General features: G+C 40.4%; 2 protein-coding genes across 9 annotated transcripts in view; both read right to left on the bottom strand.

The window, feature by feature from the left end:
• Positions 1 to 4,750, bottom strand: part of LOC111873792 (homeobox protein PKNOX2) — a 46,762-nt gene extending 42,012 nt beyond the window's left edge. The window contains exons 1-2 of one of the 5 annotated variants that reach the window (XM_023868766.2): positions 4,349 to 4,690; positions 4,016 to 4,096 (exon numbers count right to left, since the gene is read on the bottom strand). The gene's annotated coding sequence lies outside the window, so the exon portion shown is untranslated. The other 4 variants (XM_023868769.2, XM_023868767.2, XM_023868765.2 and 1 more) reach the window with 4 other exon arrangements.
• Positions 4,751 to 11,507: 6,757 nt separating this feature from the next.
• LOC111873788 (codanin-1) overlaps positions 11,508 to 20,460 on the bottom strand; it is a 52,088-nt gene continuing 43,135 nt past the window's right edge. For 2 of the 4 annotated variants that reach the window (XM_023868753.2, XM_023868755.2), the window contains exons 13-14: positions 16,453 to 16,712; positions 11,612 to 13,953 (exon numbers count right to left, since the gene is read on the bottom strand). In XM_023868753.2, coding sequence (XP_023724521.1) covers positions 13,624 to 13,953; positions 16,453 to 16,712 — 590 coding nt within the window. In that variant the 3' untranslated portion in view covers positions 11,612 to 13,623. Of the gene's footprint in view, positions 13,954 to 16,452; positions 16,713 to 20,460 lie in introns of all 4 variants that reach the window. The other 2 variants (XM_023868756.2, XM_023868754.2) reach the window with 2 other exon arrangements.

The following is a 20,460-nucleotide window of genomic DNA, read 5'->3' on the forward strand; positions in this document are numbered from 1 at the left end:
AGCAGGTTCCTCCCGAACGTTGGCTCCGACTACCAAACTACACGGTGTCGAACCCCCAAAATACAATAGCATTAGGTCACCGTTGTGAGAGCCTGAAATCCCATTAAAGCCATTTCAGCGCTGAAGCAAAGCATTAAGAAATATTGCATTTGCATATTGTTTCAATGAAACTCGTTCGTTGGCGCCAACTACAGACCGAGGAATTTTAAGGAACATGGACATCGTAATTTATTCTTATACATTCTCTATAATTTGATATATATTTACTGCCAGTGGTTCATCGTTCGTTGTGACGTGGATGGTGCAAATACGCCACAATATATTTCTTTCCTTCCAATACAATCCGTAACAAATCATAAACTTCTTAATTCAGCAACAACGCGTAAGCGCTTAATTCCTTCAGAACCAGTGCGTGAGCGCTTCCTTACTTCACCAACAATGCGTAAGCGCTTACTTACTTCAGGAAAAATAAGCAGGAACATCCTTACTTCAGTAATGCATTAGCGACTCCTACTTCAGCAACAATGCATAAGTGCTTCAATACTTCAGGAAAAATATACAGACACATCCTTACTTCAGCAATGCATAAGAGACTCCTACTTCAGCAACACTGCGTAACCGCTTCATTACTCAGGAAAAATATACAGACACATCCTTACTTCAGCAATGCATAAGTGACTCCTACTTCAGCAACAATGCGTAACCGCTTCATTACTTAGGAAAAATATACAGTCACATTCTTACTTCAGTAAAGCATAAGCGACTCCTTACTTCAGCAACAATGCGTAACCGCTTCATTACATCACGAAAGAAATATACACACACATCATTACTTCAATAATGCATAAGCGACTCTTCACTTCAGCAACAATGCATAAGTGCTTCAATACTTCAGGAAAAATATACAGACACATCCTTACTTCAGCAATGCATAAGAGACTCCTACTTCAGCAACACTGCGTAACCGCTTCATTACTCAGGAAAAATATACAGACACATCCTTACTTCAGCAATGCATAAGTGACTCCTACTTCAGCAACAATGCGTAACCGCTTCATTACTTAGGAAAAATATACAGTCACATTCTTACTTCAGCAATGCATAAGCGACTCCTACTTCAGCAACAATGCGTAACACCTTCCTTACATCAGAAGCAATGTGTAGGCGCCTTCTTACTTGGGGAAAAATGCGTGCGTCCTTACTTCAGACTGCCTATACAAAGTAAACTGCGCTCAGAATGATGCTACTGAACTAACTGAATTCAGGTCAAAATCGGACTGTTTAATTATTGATAATTTTGCCGATACTTGTTTGGGGCGCAGAGGTTGAAACAAACCCTGCCTATTACTACACCAAATATATATCCGTAGCTATAATGACTGCCATTCACAGTGGCCGCGCGGTCTAAGGCACGAACCGTCTTCGCCCGCTTAAACACAGGGGTCGTGGGTTCGAATCCCACTCGAGGCATCGATGTCTGTCTGCGTTTATTCTGTGTTGTTCTGTGCGTAGGCAGAGCCCTTGCGGCAGGCTGACACCGCGTCCAAGGAGTCCTAAAGACTGTGTATAGATTAAGAAACTGAAAATGCGACCAAGGCGCAACAAAGGGCTGTAGAGCCATAATACCTAGAATAATACAGGTGTTCTTTAGTAAACCTGATGCGTTCACGGCGCTGTGCTTCACGGAGACCGGAGCGCCGCTTGCTCCAGAACGCATCCGAATATTGCCGATGACTCTGCATGCCGATAACATTTGGAATGAAGGGAAGTTCTTACCTTTGTTCACAGATCACAGGAGGTGTTGAAAACGCTGTCCCTCTACACGTCGGTACATATCTTTCAAAATTAACTGTTTAGTTAAATACAACGTACAACAATTCTTCTTGCACTCACAGCACATGAGACACCAACTTTCACTGGATGGCTTCAGCAATTGTGTTGCCGTTTATTACTTAGGCTGTGACACCCCAGTCTCTTGAGCTAGACGTTTCGGTGATTTCCTAGGTGTATGTTCAGGTCTCGCCCTTATATCATCTAACTTCTCCTCAGTAAGTACTGGGCAAGGGCCGCGCCATAGCTCAAGCGGTTAGTCGCTGGCTTCCCACCGCGGCGGCCCGGGTTCGATCCCGAGTCTGGTCAAGTGGGATTTGTGGTGGACAAGGTGGCGCTGGGGCAGGTTTTCTCCGAGTACTTCGGCTTCCCCTGCCAATCTTCATTCCACCAATTGCTCCACAATCACCCTCACCTATCATCTGGGGTGGTACAATAGGCCAGAAGTGGCCGCAGTACAAGGGACTTAGTCCCACCTCACTAGCAATAAAAAAAATACCAACAAGAGAATGTACATTTTTACAGGCATGGTCCAGTGGGCGTGTGCAGTACTTCCCATTGCTGCATACAGATCTCAAATCTGAACGAAAGATCCTCCAGGCGACTGGCCGTAGTCCAGACTACGAACCTTAATTAAAGTCCATCGGGCCTGACAAGGTTTGAAATTCTCGCGTCTGTAACTGTGCAGGTAGGTCGCGATTCCGTGAAATCTGGTAGAACATCACGATCCATTTGAAGGATCTTATTACCTCTGTCTTCATTGTAGAAGTGAGGAGATTCTTCAGGTTTCTCCGAAACGTTGGTAATGATATATCAAACTACACGAGTGCCAGGATGATGTAATATTCATAGCCAACGTGGGAACCTCAAATTTCGCCAGTCTTTTCAGGGTACAAGAGGAGTTATCCTGACGATGGATGTAATAGGTTTCGTCTCTGGACAAAGTATAAATCAAGTCCCAAATTTAATGACCAACGATGTGGTAATTTGCTGCCTGGCCAGGTTTTATTGCACATCTCAGGGGGCGGTGATAGATGAGTACGGAACAACGGCAGAATGATGGCTGGCAGGGGGATGTCGAAGAAATAAGAATGTTCCAGTGCCACTTCGTTCACCACAAATCACGCACACAGTCATCAGGAACTGAACTCAAGCTCCACAGGGCGAAGTCAGCGTCCACCCCCCCCCCTTAGCCATGGCCCGACTGGTACTTATCCAATGTCGTTCTTCAATTTTTGACAACGGATTACTCTTATTATAATATGAAGACATTCCGTTTGGGCTTCATCCACTGTCTGGATAAAAACACAAAATTCGAGATATTACTACAGGTTCGGCAGGGCACTTTAGCCAGACTTTCCTATCTTGATCAGCTGGTGCGGTCAGAAAGGACGACAATACGTAACGGTAAGGCACAGCCTTTTTCTTTAAATGTGCCACACTATGACTCAGCCCCTTTTCTGTGGGTCGCACGGTCAACTTCAGCCCGGGCCGCTCAAAGTCTTTCTGGGCGTGGTGATGAAGGGCTGCAAGTCTCTTCCTGGACTTGAACCGAGACCGTTCATCCCTTACCAGTAACTTTATCGACTGAACTGTATAGGTTTGTAGTAACAGAAGCCAGAAAACAGTCACTAAAACGTTCGTTACGCTTTCTTTACACGAATTGGATAAAAATTCTGCCCGTATATTTAAAAAACTACTAAACAGGTTTCGATAAAACTTGACACTAGGCAATGGAGCAACTGGTAGAATGAAGATTGGCAGGGGAAACCGAAGTACTTGGAGAAACCCTGCCCCAGCGCCACTTTGTCCACCACAAATCCCACTTTACCAGACCCCGGGATCGAACCCGGGCCGCCGCGGTGGGAAGCCAGCGACTAACCGCTTGAGCTATGGCGCGGCCTCTCGTCATACGTAACTCAAACTGAACTTAAATACTATCTATTTTCTATTAAACCAATGTGGTAAATGACCAACACAACCAATGAGATATACAAAACTGTTGGCTACACACTCGAAAAATGCGGACGCAAATACTAAGTCCCGACACCAAACTGATGAATATTTCGGTAAAAAAGCTGTAGACCGTCAAGAGAAAATTATCTAATGTTACATAAAGTGAGTTTTTAATAAAAATATTTTATGAATGAAGAACTACTACATGTAGATACATTATTTCTTATACCTGCTGAAATAATGGCATTTCGTAGTCAAATATCCATGCTCCACGTGGAACTGCACATTCCAGTTTCGTTCATCACAGGCACTTCCGCAGGAAAAATGTTCATTGCAAATTAAAAATATATCACACCACACTGGAAACGGTCCTATATAATAACGACAGGGCACTTCGCGAATAAAAATACACTCTTTTTATTAAAACAAATTACTGTCATTACACCGTTACCACCAACTACATCTAGTTCTACTATTATACTACTATTACTACCACTACTACTATTGCTACTACTGTGATTACCACCAATATCGGTACTACTAATTGATAGGTTGCGCTAACCTTAACTGCAGCCTCTGTCCTCCATGAGTTCCGAGGCCTGTGACGTGCGCTTAACAATTTGAAGCGCAACAATAAACCCTGTCCTACGTCATAAATAACTTACGATCAGCCCCTTTCACACTAGTAAATAGCAGGTTCCCGTCCCCCCCCAAAGATAAATTCCACACTCAAAAATAACGTTCAACACTATGTAAGTTTATAAAATTCACCGTACATCATTCACGAATTAACATAATCGCGCCTCACACACTAAGCGTGCTACGAGCTGCACACAAAATGTGAGTGAGTTATTTTTTTTGAAAAATTGCTGTTCGCAACAACACAAGCGACAGTTGAGTGGCAGCTTACCTAGGTGTCACTCTTCGTCATTAATGGCGGTCGTCTCCTCCCAATCTCCTCGGCTATGCAGCTGGAAGTTTGAAGGGGTAGTCAGAAACGAGAAATTTGTTCATGTTTTCATTGTTTACTTCGATAATTCATATGTGTGTCATATAACTTTATATTATTTATAATTCTCATAATTCTGCATTGTTAAAAGTTAATAAATATCGTAAATGTAATCAGGCCCTGTTGCGTTTGAATTCCCACACACCCTTCATACCCACTTTGAAGGTCGTCCCCTTCTTCAATAACTGTCTGTGGGGTTGAGCTTAAATATTACTTGTATTCACTGAAACTAAATACTTAAAATGCTTTCACTCCTGCTGTACAAATAACACAGTTCTAAACTGCATCAATACATAGATTATATACTATTTATTAAGCACACACAGAGTAAAATACCCTGAAATGTGAAAATTAGTTTCGGTCACGCCCACTGTGACGTATGCTCGCACATTCTGGCATGAAATTCCTGCACGTGCATGTCCTACCATCTGTTAGAGAAAAGTCGAAGTTAGGGATGCCTCCGTGATGGACTTGCAAAGAATTAGTGCAGATTGAAACCCCCACAGATTACAGATTAATTCTGTTATCACTAAGATGCTAGACTGTGTGCATTTGTCAACAGCCCGCATCGCTTACATGCCTTCAAGATTCAAGATTCCATCTTACGCCTTTTAAGCAATAACCCATGCCTGTCGTCCCACGGTCACCATCGGTCACCATTATCAAGTAGAGAGCTATGCCTTCATTGTGTTTGATCTAAGGTGACAACAGTTTTATCTTCTGGGACGTGATATCATGCAGCCCGGTTGAAGTTTACCGACTTTTCGGAGGAACGTACTGCCACCATCTTCAGGATCTAAGAACAAGCAACAAACAGAAAGGGACAAGCTGCTGAGCTCGGCGACTGGAGAAGTAAGCTCCACAGAACCCACAGGCGGGCCGCATTATAAAAACACTTTTTTCTTTTTCAGTAAAACGACTCTCCTTTTAATTCGAATGGTCAGGCAACTGGACCATGACGAACGCGTAATTAGGCCGTCAGAGGCGCGTGGTCAACGGTGCTTAAAATTCAGCAGACAGACGACTGCGTACCATAGCAGCAACCTACTAATCATACTTTTCTAATTTATTTATTAGGTGCTATGTGAAAACAACTAAAAAACTGTACAACGTATCTAGTTAGCATTTTTCGACAAGATTCACCGGCCGATTAACACATAGTTTGCTGTCCAAAAACGTAAAAATTAGAATATACAAAACTAAAAATTTGCCTGCGGTTCTGTATGTGTGAAACTTGGTCTCTGACATTAAGGGAGGAACATAGACTGAAGGTGTTTGAGAACAGGGTGTTGAGGAGAATATTTGGACCGAAGAGGGATGAAGTGACAGGAGGTTAGAGAAAACTGCATAATGAGGAGCTTCATAACTTGTACTATTCTCGAAGTATAATTAGAATGATCAAGTCAAGGAGGATAAGGTGGGCATGGCATGTAGCACGAATGAGGGAAATGAGGAATCCATATATGATATTGGTGGGAAAGCCAGAAGGAAAAAGACCACTGGGGAGACCAAGGCATAGGCGGGTGGACAATATTAAAATGGATCTTAAGAGAGATAGGATGGGATGGTATGGATTGGATTGATCTGGCTCATGACAGGGACCAGTGGAGGGCTCTTGTGAACATGGTGATGAGCCTTCAGGTTCCATAAAATGCTGGAAAATTCTTGAATAGCTGCAGATTTGGCTTCTCCTCAAGAAGGGCTCAGCTCCATAAGTATATAAGTAAGTAAGCCTTTGTATACAGTCTGTCCACATCTCTTTTCCCTTACTGCTAGCCTGTAATTTGCCTCCCAGCTGAAGTCAAGCACTTCAAGAATGAACTGATAAACAAATTACTACTAGTGTTTTATTTTGATAACTCTAAATGGCTCCTGCAGCTGTTGAGTCAGCATATCAAAATAATTAACCATCAGCTATCTTAGAACTTACTACTTAGCACAGATTTGATCTCTTTACAATTTCTTGGGTGTACCATCACAAATCTGTACTTCAGTGTGGCTGGAAACCTGTACAGCTTGTTGTTCATCTAAGTAATGACTAACATGGGTATTTAGAAAAGTCTCTAGGTTAAAGAGACTAGTAAGGTTTCTCTTTTTGTAGGCGCATTTGCGTACCTGCAGAATGGCTATTCAAATCACTTGATCCATCCTTCTGTATGCGTGAAACATTTAAGAACCATGAATGGATTTTCATGAAACTTGACACTGAGCTTCCTTGAAGACCAACATGCATTTTTGGGCACATCTTGAGTACATCTCACTAAATATTTACTGGCACACAAAATGTTTTGTACAGCAGTTGCAATGAGAAATGAAGCATAGGGAGAAATCTGGCAGAATCTTCTAAGGCAGGCTATGATCAAAATTACCATCTTACAAGTCATCATCATGACATTACATGGTATAATACATTACAAACTATAGTTAAGTTTTATTCCTATTTAGTACAATATGTGTGTATATTAAGATGATTAGTACGTCAGCAAGGTTCGATTCTGGGTCCATTGTTATTCCTCATTTATATAAAAGATTTACCCCCCAAAAAACTATAAATGATAAAACTGTACCTATATTATTTGCAGATGACACTAGTTTGTTAGCTAAAAGTTCAAACTATGATGATCTCTGTGTAAATATAAATAATGCTTTTCATAGTATAAATGAATGGTTCAAAGTAAATCAACTTTCTATAAATTTTAACAAAACCCACTACATTCAATTTACAGCTAAAAATAATAATCCTAAATCTGAAATAAAAACTGTATATGATAAAAAAACAGATTACATCTATATCCAATATTGTGACCAGAAGATGAGGAAGAAGACGTAAGAAGATGCTGGATGTCCTTGGGGACAGAAGAGGATATTTTCATTTGAAGGAGAAAGCTCTAGATCACATCAAGTGGAGGAACTGTTTTGGAAGAGACTGTGGACCTGTCATCTTGACAGATTACAGATGAATGAATGAATCCAATATTAAATTTCTTGGAATATTCATTGATGACACAATGAGCTTGAAATACCACATTTAGTATATTAGTTCTAAACTAAGTTCTGTCTGCTACATAATAAGATCACTTAAACCATACACATCCATAAACACCTTAAAAATGGTTTATCACTCTTATTTTAATTCTAATATAAGTTATGGTTTACCCTTTTGGGATAACTCATCCCAAAGTATAAAAGTTTTTAGAATGCAAAAGAATATAATTAGAATTATGTTGGGACGCAGGAGGAGGGATTGGTACATACTATCTCTTATGCTCTTTGTGATAAAAAACATAAACAATTTGATAGAATAAATACCAGACAGCAAAATAATCTCCATCAGCCTCTTGTAAATTTAAGTAAATAACAAAAGGGAGTTTACTGTTTTGGAACAAAGGTCTATAATAATCTACCACAACATATTAAGGATATATCGAGTGACACTAAGAGTTTTGAGGTACAATTAAAACAATTTTTATATTTACATTCTTTTTATTCTTTATAGGAATATTTTGGTTATAAATCTTTTTAAGATGCGAGTAGCTGTCTTGCTTTACAATTCAAAGAAGACAAGATTGTCAGTCTGTGTTCTGATTTTTAGATGCTTATTTTAGATATACACAATCTTTATATCACTGTATACTAGTCTTTATTTCAATTTATTATATAATTAATAGACTTGTATAAAAGTGTACAAATTGTATAAGGTATTACTCTTACTACCAAAATTAACTTATTTATTATATTGTATATGTTTATCAGTATTTTATTACAAATGTGTATGCTATTGGATGACAACTGTAATTCTTAGTTGTGACTGTAACTAGAACGATCTCCACATCCACATGAGAATGTATTCTCGACAGGATTTATGGAAGGTGAATAAATGAAATGAAATGAAAACAGATTGCCAAATGAAGTTCAATCCTTCAATTCATGTATCATGTGCCTTATTCAAGTCTTGGGAAGTTATAATCAGACCTAAGCAGCCTCCGTAGTCTAGAGGTAACGTTCCCACCTCATGACTCGTGGTACGCAGGTTCAAATACCCGGCGGAGGTCGTCGAATTTTTAAGGGCGGAAAAATTCAGGGAACAAGTCCTCCGGGAGGGACTTTAAGCTGTGTGTCCCGTGTCGTAACTTTATGGCACGTACAAGAACCTCATATCCCCAAAGGGGATCACTGAGCCAAATTCCAGGACGTTTCCCGCCCAACAATAGTCTCTAAGGCCTCTGATAGATGGGGGAAGCATTATAGACATCGCTAAGCAAGTGGCCGAACTCGCTTGCTCGGCGGGACTCATGGTACGCACCATTTATCGGTAGGGTAAAGAGACTGGTAGAATATCATAGAGGGAAGCACAATAGATCAAACTGGTCGCGGTGCATGGGGAAACCCACCCTCTCTAAATAACTAACTAACTAACTAACTAACTATAATCAGACCTACTTGCTTACTCTGCTGTTCAGATAAATTTATGGTTAACCTGAATTAAAAATGGCCATGCTCAGCTGCTTTTTAAAAAATCCTATGTTTGTTATGCCCCAAAAGTTATGGCAGGTAGATATGTTTTTCGGTTAATTTAGAATAAGTGTTTTTAGACGATAAGATTAAGAAATAGAAATAATGAAATGTACCCGTAAGCTGGAGTTTGCAAAGAAGGGTAATGCAAGTAGTGAGGCAACTTTTTTGTAATCCGAATGTTAGCATGACAGCGTAATAACGCTGACACTAAGGGAGAGCCTATATGAAAGTAGACCAGAAAGAACTAGGGCATTACGAAATCGCTGAGTCAGAGAGGGCGGTAAACTAGAAAGTGCAAACCCCCTTTCGATAAACAGCCAATGAGAGCAAACCACCCCAACCAAATTCACGTCAGGATGGGCGGGTGCCCATGGGTCTGCTTCGTCAATACAAGTAAGTGGACCTACTTCATATAAGCCATGAACATTAAGTGTGATAATATTAAAGTGCAAACCCCTGAGAGAGAAAGTGAGGACCAGACAGACTAGGCTTAACAGAGAAAGCGAGAGACAGAGGGACAGGATACCCGATAGCCGGGTGGCAGGAGGAGAAAGAATGTCTGTACTACAGGTTTAATAACCTAAGGTAATGCGAACCTGACAAACGTCGGCAAATTGTGTATATATTGTGTATACAGGGATATAGGAGAATAGAATAGAATAGAAATGAAGTGTAACGTTAATGAATTTATCATTCCCTCATGTGCGAATCCTTCTCCCTGATGACCCCAGCATCCCCCGAATCCTTCAAGAGAATTGCAAACTCAAACCAAGGCCTCAGTGATTAATGAATTTACCTAGCCCCCCCCCCTTGTGGCAGTACAGTTGGTGGCAGCGGTGGGATTAGCCATAGAAAGTTGGCTGACGGAGTGAATAAGTAATGTGTTTTTTCCCACCCCTGTCACCGAGGTATAACAATGTTACCTGGTAAGGCAGGAACTTCACATTAGGGGTTATTCATAATTAATGGGATTTCCAGGTTTTGGCCAGTGTTGGGAAAATAAGACTCTGGTGGCACTTGAAGGCAATCATTAGAATGCTGAAAGCTATAGTTCTAGCCAAAACTAACTCTGTGGTTAATTTCCATTACTGTTCTAACATTAAATGCATACAGAATTATTGTAGGGAGAGCTTTTGGGAAGTGACTACTAAAATGTCTGTGACAGACATAAAGTCAGGGGTTAATGTTAAAAAGGAAAAACTTGGCAGATAGAGAGGAACTGCTTTAGAAATATAATCAGTACTGAGCCCATAGGTTATATCAAAGTTAGACTTGGTCTCCTGCATTGACACCATACAGTCTTGTAGACAGAGGAACACACTGCCTCCATTATCAGGGTTGAAGTGTGTACGGGGAATATCTCCTGCTTTCTCTCTCTACCCTGTTGCTCCCACTTTGGAGCACAGGGCATCTGTAAAATGCTTTGTTTCACTTTGGTTTCTTAATCCTAAGACAGTCGATAGGACTTCTTGCACGGGCAATAAGCCAGTTAGAAGGCCATTACTTACACAGGACAATAAACACAGACATCCATGCCTTGAGTGAGATCTGAACCCACGATCCCAGTGTTCCAGTGAGCAAAGACAGTAGGGGAAGAACTGTATCACTTACATATGCTGGCTGCAAAGAATGCAGCATTGGGACCCATGGAAGGGGATAAGGAAATGAAGCCTGATCTGAGCCAGTAAGAACAAGGGGTAGGGTTAAGGGCCTTTTCAGGGGCACACTGTTTCCTGGTACAAAAAGGAAATGGAATTTGAGAAAAGCTGTCTCTTTTTTTGGAGACATAATATTCTTTCTTTGTTATGTGAGAACATGTAAAATTCTGTTAAAAGACCATAATCTGAATGAACACAGCTGTGAGAACATCAGAAATTTTATCAGAGCTAGGCACTTTATGGTGGAAACATCTGGGAAAAATATGACTTTGTTTGGTGTAGAAAAATGTACAATGTACTCCTACAATTTGCTTGGTCTTCTTGCTAACAGCAAAAAATTAAAACACAACATACACAGGAAGAGTTCTGTCTTCTAGAATGTCATGATGTGTATTCTGGTAAAAGTCTACCAGTGTTTCAGAGGAACATACTGCCTCCATCTTCAGGATCAAAGGGTAAACAATGCAAAGAAATAGCAAGGAGGGAGTATGCAGAGCCTGAATATATCACCTTCATCTTCAGGATCAAATAATCAAAAATTCAACCATATATGTTTATTTTTAAAATGTATAAAAGCATTATAGCTCCAACTGGTAAGCCCAGTTCAGTCAAAGAATGCCATATCATGACACATTTCTGACAACCATTCCATCAGCAGGGTGAACTTGTAGTCTCTGGATGCACTGTACTGATGCATCACTTCCCGTATGCACAAGGCAATCAGGTGCAAGATCCCCTGCAACACATGAAATAAAAGTAAAACTGTTCTGGTGGAGGAATAGCTCCATGCATTCTTAACATCAGCCCTAAACAGGGGAGAGTGGGAAACTTCATACCGCAGCTATTTTACCACATGTACCCATCTGATAGGAGGCTACGTGGGCCCTAGATCTGGTCTGGACACAGTGGTGAAGAGATTCCCCTTGCCTTGACCAGGAACTGAACCACGATTCTCTTGCTGTCAAACCTGTAGCTTTGTCTCCATGCTGACTGAGCTACACTGACTTGCATGTCTACATTTGGTCTTATTTTATTCTTATCCCATACTCTAGCTTCTTCTCATGATATTTCAGAAAATTATGTGAAAAAGTCATACAAGGAAAGCTAAATGTAAAATTTTTCCTGAGCTTTGTCCTTTGACTGGCAAGTGCCATTACTCACCCACCCACTTTGAGCTTAAGGCATTTGTGAAATGATTCGTTTCACTTCAGCTTCTTAATGTTAGGCAGTCAGTAGGACTCCCCACAGGGAGAATCAGCCCATTGCAAGGCCAAGTCCTTAGACAAACAAACAGCTATGCCTTTGCGTGTGACTCAAACCCATGATCCCATCATTTAAGCAGGCAAAGAAATTTCGTGCCTTAGACAATGCAGCCACTCTGATCAGCCATCACAAAACTACCTGCTTCAAATACCAAGGCTGGTCAAGAGTAAATGCAGCTGCTCAGAAAAACTAACAATACTTCCTCAAATGACCTTTAAGTGACTACATATATTCACAATGTGAAAGCTTATTATATCTTCTAAATATCAGTACCTCACATCTGATGCCATCTTCTGACAGAAATGCCATACTAAATTCTTAACATCAAGCCAATCTACTCAGCTGTGGTACTTTTAATGCAAATACAGTGACGTGATGTAATTGGCTCCTGGAGTGGGAAGTGTTAATTACTCACCCAAACCATGAACACAGAGGCAGGGGTGGAGGTATAGCTCCACACATTCTTAGCCTTGGTTAAGTAAAGGTCAGTGGTCAACTGAGAAGAGACTTTAGTACCCACTTGATAGGAGGCTGGGTGGGCCCCAGCCCTAGTCTGGACAGTACGGACATGATGGCTCCTGTCACGAATCAAATGCCAGTTCTCTAGCTATCCAACTTATAGCGTAACTCTGCTTTGGCAGCTTATTCTCTTAACATTTAAGAAATGTATAAGAATAAAACATTTATCCCATCACATTATTTCAGGTAATTAACTCCCAGAGAGAGTTAAGGTATCCTCCATATTTCTAGGTTCAGATTATACTGAAAGGCTGAAAATATATAAATCACCAGGTACCGATCAAATTCTGGCAGAAGTGATTCATGCAGGAGGTGGAGCATTACATTCTCAGATCCAAGAAATTTTTAATGCTATTTGGAATACTGAAGAAATGCCTCAGCAGTGGAACAAGTCTATCACTGTACTAATTTAAAGAAAGACAATAAACCAACTGTACTAATTATCAAAGCACATTGTCACTATCAACTTCATACAAATTTTTAATTCTCTCCAACTCCAGATACAGATGAACTACTGATTATATTTTAATTTGTTAGAAACTGGAGAAAAAAATTCAGTACAATGGAACAGTATATCAGCTATGTACGCATTCTGAGAAAACGTATGATTCAGCCAGAAGAAATGTTTTGTACAATAATCTCAGCAAATTTGGTATACCTATGAAACTAGATGACTTATTTACAGTACTGTGACATGACATCTGAAAGACAGTATAGTGGAGCCAGAAAAGACAGCCGTGGCTACATAGCGGCCGATAAATACAGGGTGCGGCAGCATAATTTGCTGATTTGAAGGGTCAATAAAACAAAAGATGTTATAGGTATCGTTGTAATTATTTTTTCTCCATATTCTACAACATTGGAAATTTACGTTTACTCTGTTTTAAAAATTGTAGCCAACAAGTGGCACCCCCCATTGGCGATACACTGATTTGCCTGAATTCTGAAGTGTCGGTCGACTCTTTCCAGCATAGCGATGGGTAAGTTGGCTATGGCTTGGCGAATATTCTCCTTCAGTTGAGCAAGGGTCCTTGGACGATCGGTGTACACGAGGGATTTCAGATACCCCCATAAAAAACAGTCACAAGGGGCTATATCGGGTGAGCGTGCCGGCCACTGAAGATCGCCCCTCAAAGAAATCAGGCGCCTGGGGAAGCGTTCCCACAAAACACGCATTGCAGTTCGCGCCGTGGCTCCATCCTGCTGAAACCACACATCCCCAACATCCATTTCATCAAGACTTGGCAAAAAAAATTCTTCGATCATTTTCACATAGCGAACAGAATTCACTGTAACTGCAACCTCATTCTCTTCAAAAAAGTAGGGACCAATAATCCCTACTCTCGACAGTGCACACCAAACAGTTACACGTTCACAATGAAGGGGCCTCTCATGAAGTTCTTGGGAATTGTTATCACTCCAGAAGCGCATGTTTTGCTTGTTCACACATCCAGAAAGATGGAAATGAGCCTCGTCACTAAAGAACACAAGCGCATCATCAGGCAAAGTTTCAAGGAACGCTTCACATGCATGTTGCCTAGCAGCAAAATCGCATTCAGTGAGTTCTTGCACCACAGCCAACTTGTAAGGATGAAAGTGGAGGTCATCATGAAGAATTCGCCTGACAGAACGATCAGACATTCCAAGGGCAGCTGCATGCTTGTGTGCTGGGCGCCGAGATCACAAAAAAGACTGCCTTACCGCCTAAATGTTTTGGGGTGATCTGACGGGCCATTCCCCTGATCTTCTCTTTTCCACACTGCCAGTTCTCCTGAATGTGTTTGCCCATGTAACAATCGATTTCCAACCAGGAACACGAGCTCGGGCAGAAATTCTGAAGTGTGCGCGGAATGCTCACTGTTTGGCGATGATTGAGCGTCCGTTAGAAAAGTAAGCCTCTAAGGCAAACGTGCGCTGTTCCTTCGTCCAACGCATTCTCGGTACTAAAGTAGAAGGAAGAACAAACTTCCCGACCCACCTGTTCAAATGAGACCATCCGCACCCTCTAATGGCCAAACCTCGCTTCCTGGCGCCAAATTCAAATCAGCAAATTATGCTGCTGCACCCTGTATGTGTCCTTGGCAAAGGATATGCATGCAACAACAGAGGAACTGCTGAAAACAGTGTTTTCTATTTGGCTTGTGCAGAGACTGTACAGTGAGAGCCATCAGGAAAAGTTAGCCAGTCATGGCTGAGAAGTGGACGTATTTAGAGCCATGGGTCAGGTGCCAGTAAATGCTGGCCTCTTCACAATAAGAGCATTCTCTTTCCATCACAATTTGGAATTAGCTGCTTGTTTGGCTGCTACCTACTTCCTTTCTTACCCTGTCAGCGAGTGTCTTCAACTTCACATTCATCTTAATCTGAGTGACTTACACGTTCAGCTATCACACTAGCATCAACCGTGACTTGGCACAAAGATAACCCCCTTACTAGTACTTAGTCTCAGATTTACTATCTCAAGGTGACTGAGCAGCAACGTGATCAGAATGCTGATGCCAACTTCATTAACATAATTGGCCTACTTTTAGACAAAAATATGTCACCCCTTGGCCACTGACCTTGATTCTTTTACGGTGTGTGATGAAATTACAAAAAGAGAGAAGACATAAAGCAGTGTGACTGTTAATAAAACACTAACACAACAAGAAGGAAAACAAACCCAGCAAGAGGAGCAATAAACGAGATGATCAGTTTACACTGAAGTGTTATGACAAAAGAGTTCTGCTCTTGAACAGTCAAACTATAAACTCAGGGCCATCAGAGAATGAAACATTCATGATGACATTTCACACAGTTGTATTGCTTGCAGATTTTTGAACTATGACTTGGTATGAGTTTTTTGGTATGACATAAGCTCTGAGATGCCTGAAAGTGACAGACCTAATTATAAATCAGACAATTTTACTGAAATAGACCAACACACATATTAAAATTATACACCAGCATCTTGTTGTACTGTGCAGATTTGATTCTCTTCCTTTATTCTGCGGTCTATGTGTAACAGTGGTTGTATTTGTTCTTTTTTCTGGGTGCCAAGATAGATGATGTTACTTTAATGTGTGCATAATTTAAATTAGTCTCATTTTGGGGCATGTTCTATTAAATTAATATTTGCATTGCAATGGAGCAGTTTCCTTTTACAGTATAAATATTTAAAAATGTTTTCTGTCTGATTAGCTTCACAACTTGTACTCTTCTCCAGGTATAATTAGAATGATCAAGTCAAGGAGGATGAGGTGGGCATGGCATGTAGCACGAATGGGGGAGAAGAGGAATGTACAAAGGATATTGGTGGGAAAGCCAGAAGGAAAGAGACCACTGGGAAGACCAAGGCATAAGTGGGTGGACAATATTAAAATGGATCTTAGAGAGATAGGATGGGATGGGATGGTATGGATTGGATTGATCTGGCTCAATATAGGGACCAGTGGAGGGCTCATGTGAACACAGTAATGAACCTTGGGGTTCCATAAAATGCTGGGAAATTCTTAGACTGCCTGGGTGATTATTAGGTTCTCAAAAGACCCCAAACAGCTAAGTTTTCTTCATGCCTGCTGTAGGTCCCACCCCCCTCCCTTTACATTTAATCCACATCACAATATTAGGATTGTTTAGTAATACTGAGTGAATATTCCCCCCCACCCCCAAAAAATTAAGCAAGTTGAATTAACATACTGCACCAAATCTTACAAAATGTACCTGAGGCCAAGAGCTCTGAAGTAGCTCCATACACTGCTGTTCCAGCGAGTCGGGCAGGAGCACACCACATGACAGCAGGTGTGCCAACAGTCCAGCTAGACATGTCCAAACTTTGCCTGCTGCATGTCTCGACTGTGACAGCAGCAACATGTTGCGTGGACATAGAACATGCAGCAAAGCGTCACACTCCTCACAGACACGCCACACACTCACAAACTGCTCCATGAGCCCTGTGGTCATCATATCTGGGTAACGCGCAACTTGAAAGCAAAAGGAAAGCTATCACTCCATATGAACAGTCAGACAGCAATCAGAGGGTTGATTCATGATATCTAGGACACTGTTCAAAGGTCTATATTGTCCACAGGCATGGTTTGGTTAACGCTTTTCAGCGTACTGAGCTCTAACACACTGGAATTTAAATACCTTCCTCCCACTGATTAGCATCCAGTTAGTCTCCAGCAAAACAGCAAAGTCAGATTGCAAGGTCCTGGTAATTGCTGTTAATGCAAATGGTAACTATTTATAATTTATTACAGTGAGATCATGAAAATAGTGTTCCTGCATTTAATCAATATTTTTCTGGCTCTGGAGTAAGCCCCACATAAACAACGCATTATTTCCCCATGTTTAATGAATTTCAACTTAGTAAATTACCCACATTTGGCTTAAGAGATTTTCGATCTTCCAGAACTCACACCTTAATTAGTGGGCTGTGGTGAAAACAATAATTAATTTATGTGTTTATGTTTACCCTCTGCATAAATTACTGTAAAACCATAATCTTTGGCCAGAGACATCACACAGGACAAGCACTGTTCATAGCAGCACAGTTGCTTTGGTTCTCAGCTGAGGATCTTTCCGTATTTATTTCATATTATGTCATTAGTTTAGATATAAACATGGCATTGCTGATTATGTGACAAATATTTATCTGCGTGGAAATAGTTTATCTAAATACTTACATACAGAAATTATAACTATATATACCATCTTATGAGAAGTTGAAAAAAAAAAATTTTTTCATGTATTTTTGAATAACTCCCATTTATTAAAAACCCCAAGAAAGGCCATTCCTCCAGAGATTCATGAAATAGAGATTTTCACTACATTACAAAGGAAGAATAAGGGGAACAAATTTCTTTTGCAAATGAGGACATAAAACCAAACGTTTTTTAAAAAATTTCTGTCTACAAGGCTGATGAAGGGAACTGAAGAGAAGTGAATCATGAAGGTGTTTCAAATATCATCAACTGCAGTAACTGTCATGGAATCCTTCCACAGACAAACAGTCTAGGAGTCCAGAAAGTGTCTAAAGAAAATCTGTAAAGGTGACCAGAAAGTCAATTTTGGTAGAGACAATGGTATATCATTCACAGTAAGCTTCATGAAAATCAGTCCATTGGTTAAAAAATTAAAAGGATAAAACAGATAATGCACATGGTATAGTGACCTCACAAGTCTACGTTTCTTCTAACATAAAACCATGAGTTACATTAAAAGGACATCACAAATTTAGCAAATTTCCTAATTCTTCAGCAAATATCTATGTGAGGTTTGTGGTTCTCACAACAATGACTATGCCGAACACTATCTTCTGGGAAGTGACATCATAATATTCTGGAAGAAGTTTATTAACATTCATCTGAGTCACTGGATGACATCTGAAGGTTACATGGCATCACTTCTGCGAGGACAATACTCTTCAGCACCATCTAGATTTTGACATAATCTGGACAATGAATAAATAAATGGATTAATTGGTAATTATAACAGAGATCGAAAACTGTTAGTGACAAATTGAGGGATGCTTATCATCTGTTCCAAGTAGCTACTCTGTGGAGCCAGGATAGTGCAGTTGGCACTGTAACTAGCTACAGGCTGCACAGCAAAGGGTCAGAGTCAAGGAGTCAGAGGGGTGAGAGCTGTCTTCTCTCCACATTGTCCAGCCAAGTTCCGGGGCCCACCCAGTCTCCTATCCAATGGGTACTGGGCGCTCTTTCTAAGGGCATAAAGTGGGTGGTGTGTGAAGCTGATCACTCACCTCCAACTAGTGCGGAGGTCAAGAATACATGGATCTATACCTCCACTCCCCCATATTCCTTCATGGTGTAGCAAGCACTTCATTAGTTAAGCACAGGGACAACTTCTTTTATGGAGTCCATGTTAATGATTCAGGGCACCACAGCATTCACTGCCCATGCATTTCAGTAATGTTAAAAGCATGTCTGCATGATCCACATAGCCAAGAGTTTCATTTTCTCAGTATTACTAATAATGTTATGCCCTAATGTAAAAATTCAGCTGTCAGCTTTGCAGTATGGGAGGCTTTAAAATTCCCCATTTCTGGCCAGTAAAGGTTAATACTGCAGCTAGCACAGTAAATTATTCAAGCATTCACACCTCTACACTCATGAAGCCAGAGATGATCCTCAACATGAAACTACAATAACAAAGACTACCTCTCTATTCCATCATGGAATTTAAGTCTTAGAGCAGAAATAAACCACAGTGAAACCTATACTTCAAACTTGTTAAAGGACTGCAAAAAACAAACATGTAAAAATAGGAGAAATACCAATGTTACAACACAAAGAAAACTGTCATCTTCTTTATATCATAATTCTTGAGAATCATTTAAACATACATGTTTGAACACTAACAATGTAAATGTAAATGAAAATATGGTTCTAGTTTTATTTTACAATACATTATAAACTGCTGTCTTTATGTAACATCAGTAAGATGAGATGGTGATGATAACTAGTGAACAGAACGGATGTGGAAGGAAGTGGTCAAGCACTATGCCAGCATTTGCCTGCAATGACTGACAAGTTGGGTACATACCCAGTTACACTATTTGTTACTGAATAATGTACTGTTCTTCAGATGAGCTGCACACTGATAAAAATAATATTTTTCGATTTTTAGCACCTAGTTTCCTAACCAGCTGTGTAAGGTAATATTCAAATATTTTGTCGGTCATCCAAGACCTTGTATTAGCTTTATATTTTGTAGGTGGTCTCTTGACATTCACAAAACAACATGGACATCTGTATTTTCAAATTAGTAGAGTGGCAGTTTATCATTACCACCTTCATTGCACCTGAGGACAGTGACCTGCTGTTTAGATTCTGTATAACCATGGCAAGTGTCCTTGAAAACAGATGGTACTGCTACTTTCTATACTGAATAACAGACTTGTTTCTTCAGCGTTATTTAAGGTACAGTGATAATAACCTTCGATTTCTTGCAACTGTTGGCAATTTTTCCAGTGTTCTACAGTTTCTGAATTGACACTTCTATTCTCATTGATACAGCTCTGCAAGCAATACTGTTTCTCCCCTTAAATCTGCCACTCCAACCACTGGAAGCCAAAATGTTGGCTACTTCTGGAGAAGCAGGGATGTGTAAACACTCTCTTTGAGTTGGGTGCCATCCATGGAAGCATTACTCTCACATGTTTGCTCGAAATATGCAGCAAGTGTAGATTCCAGTACCTCCAGTGGCGAACATTTCAATGACTTCCACTGTTTGGAGAAAGGTCTACACCAGACAAAACTTCTTCCAGTTTCTTCATGGTTCTTCATAACAGGGTTTAGTGTGGACACAGAAAGTCTCATCCATGATGCCTGTTCACCATTAGTTCCAATATATGCATTAACTAGTACCAAAATATCTGCTTGATCACTTACTATAAGTGATATTGGTTTTCCTTTACTATTCATATTTCATCCTTTTGTGAAATTGATCTCAGTGCATAACCAAATTTGTGTTTTATGAAGTGAAGACATATGGGCATAGGAAAATCGAATAATTTAACTTGGGCATTTTATGAAAACAGTAGTCACTGTGCTGAAATGGTCATTCTTTGGTACACTTGTCAGATACGAAGTGTGTTCAGGAAATAACGGGAATTTTAAAATTTCGCGGGTTTGGAGAGTCCAATTGTCAAAATTTTTTTTTATTATGTTGGTATACATTGCCCCTGAAGAACAATAAATTTTC

The sequence above is a fragment of the Cryptotermes secundus genome, unplaced genomic scaffold (genome assembly GCF_002891405.2).
Source record: "Cryptotermes secundus unplaced genomic scaffold, Csec_1.0 scaffold214, whole genome shotgun sequence".
Taxonomy (NCBI): domain Eukaryota; kingdom Metazoa; phylum Arthropoda; class Insecta; order Blattodea; family Kalotermitidae; genus Cryptotermes; species Cryptotermes secundus.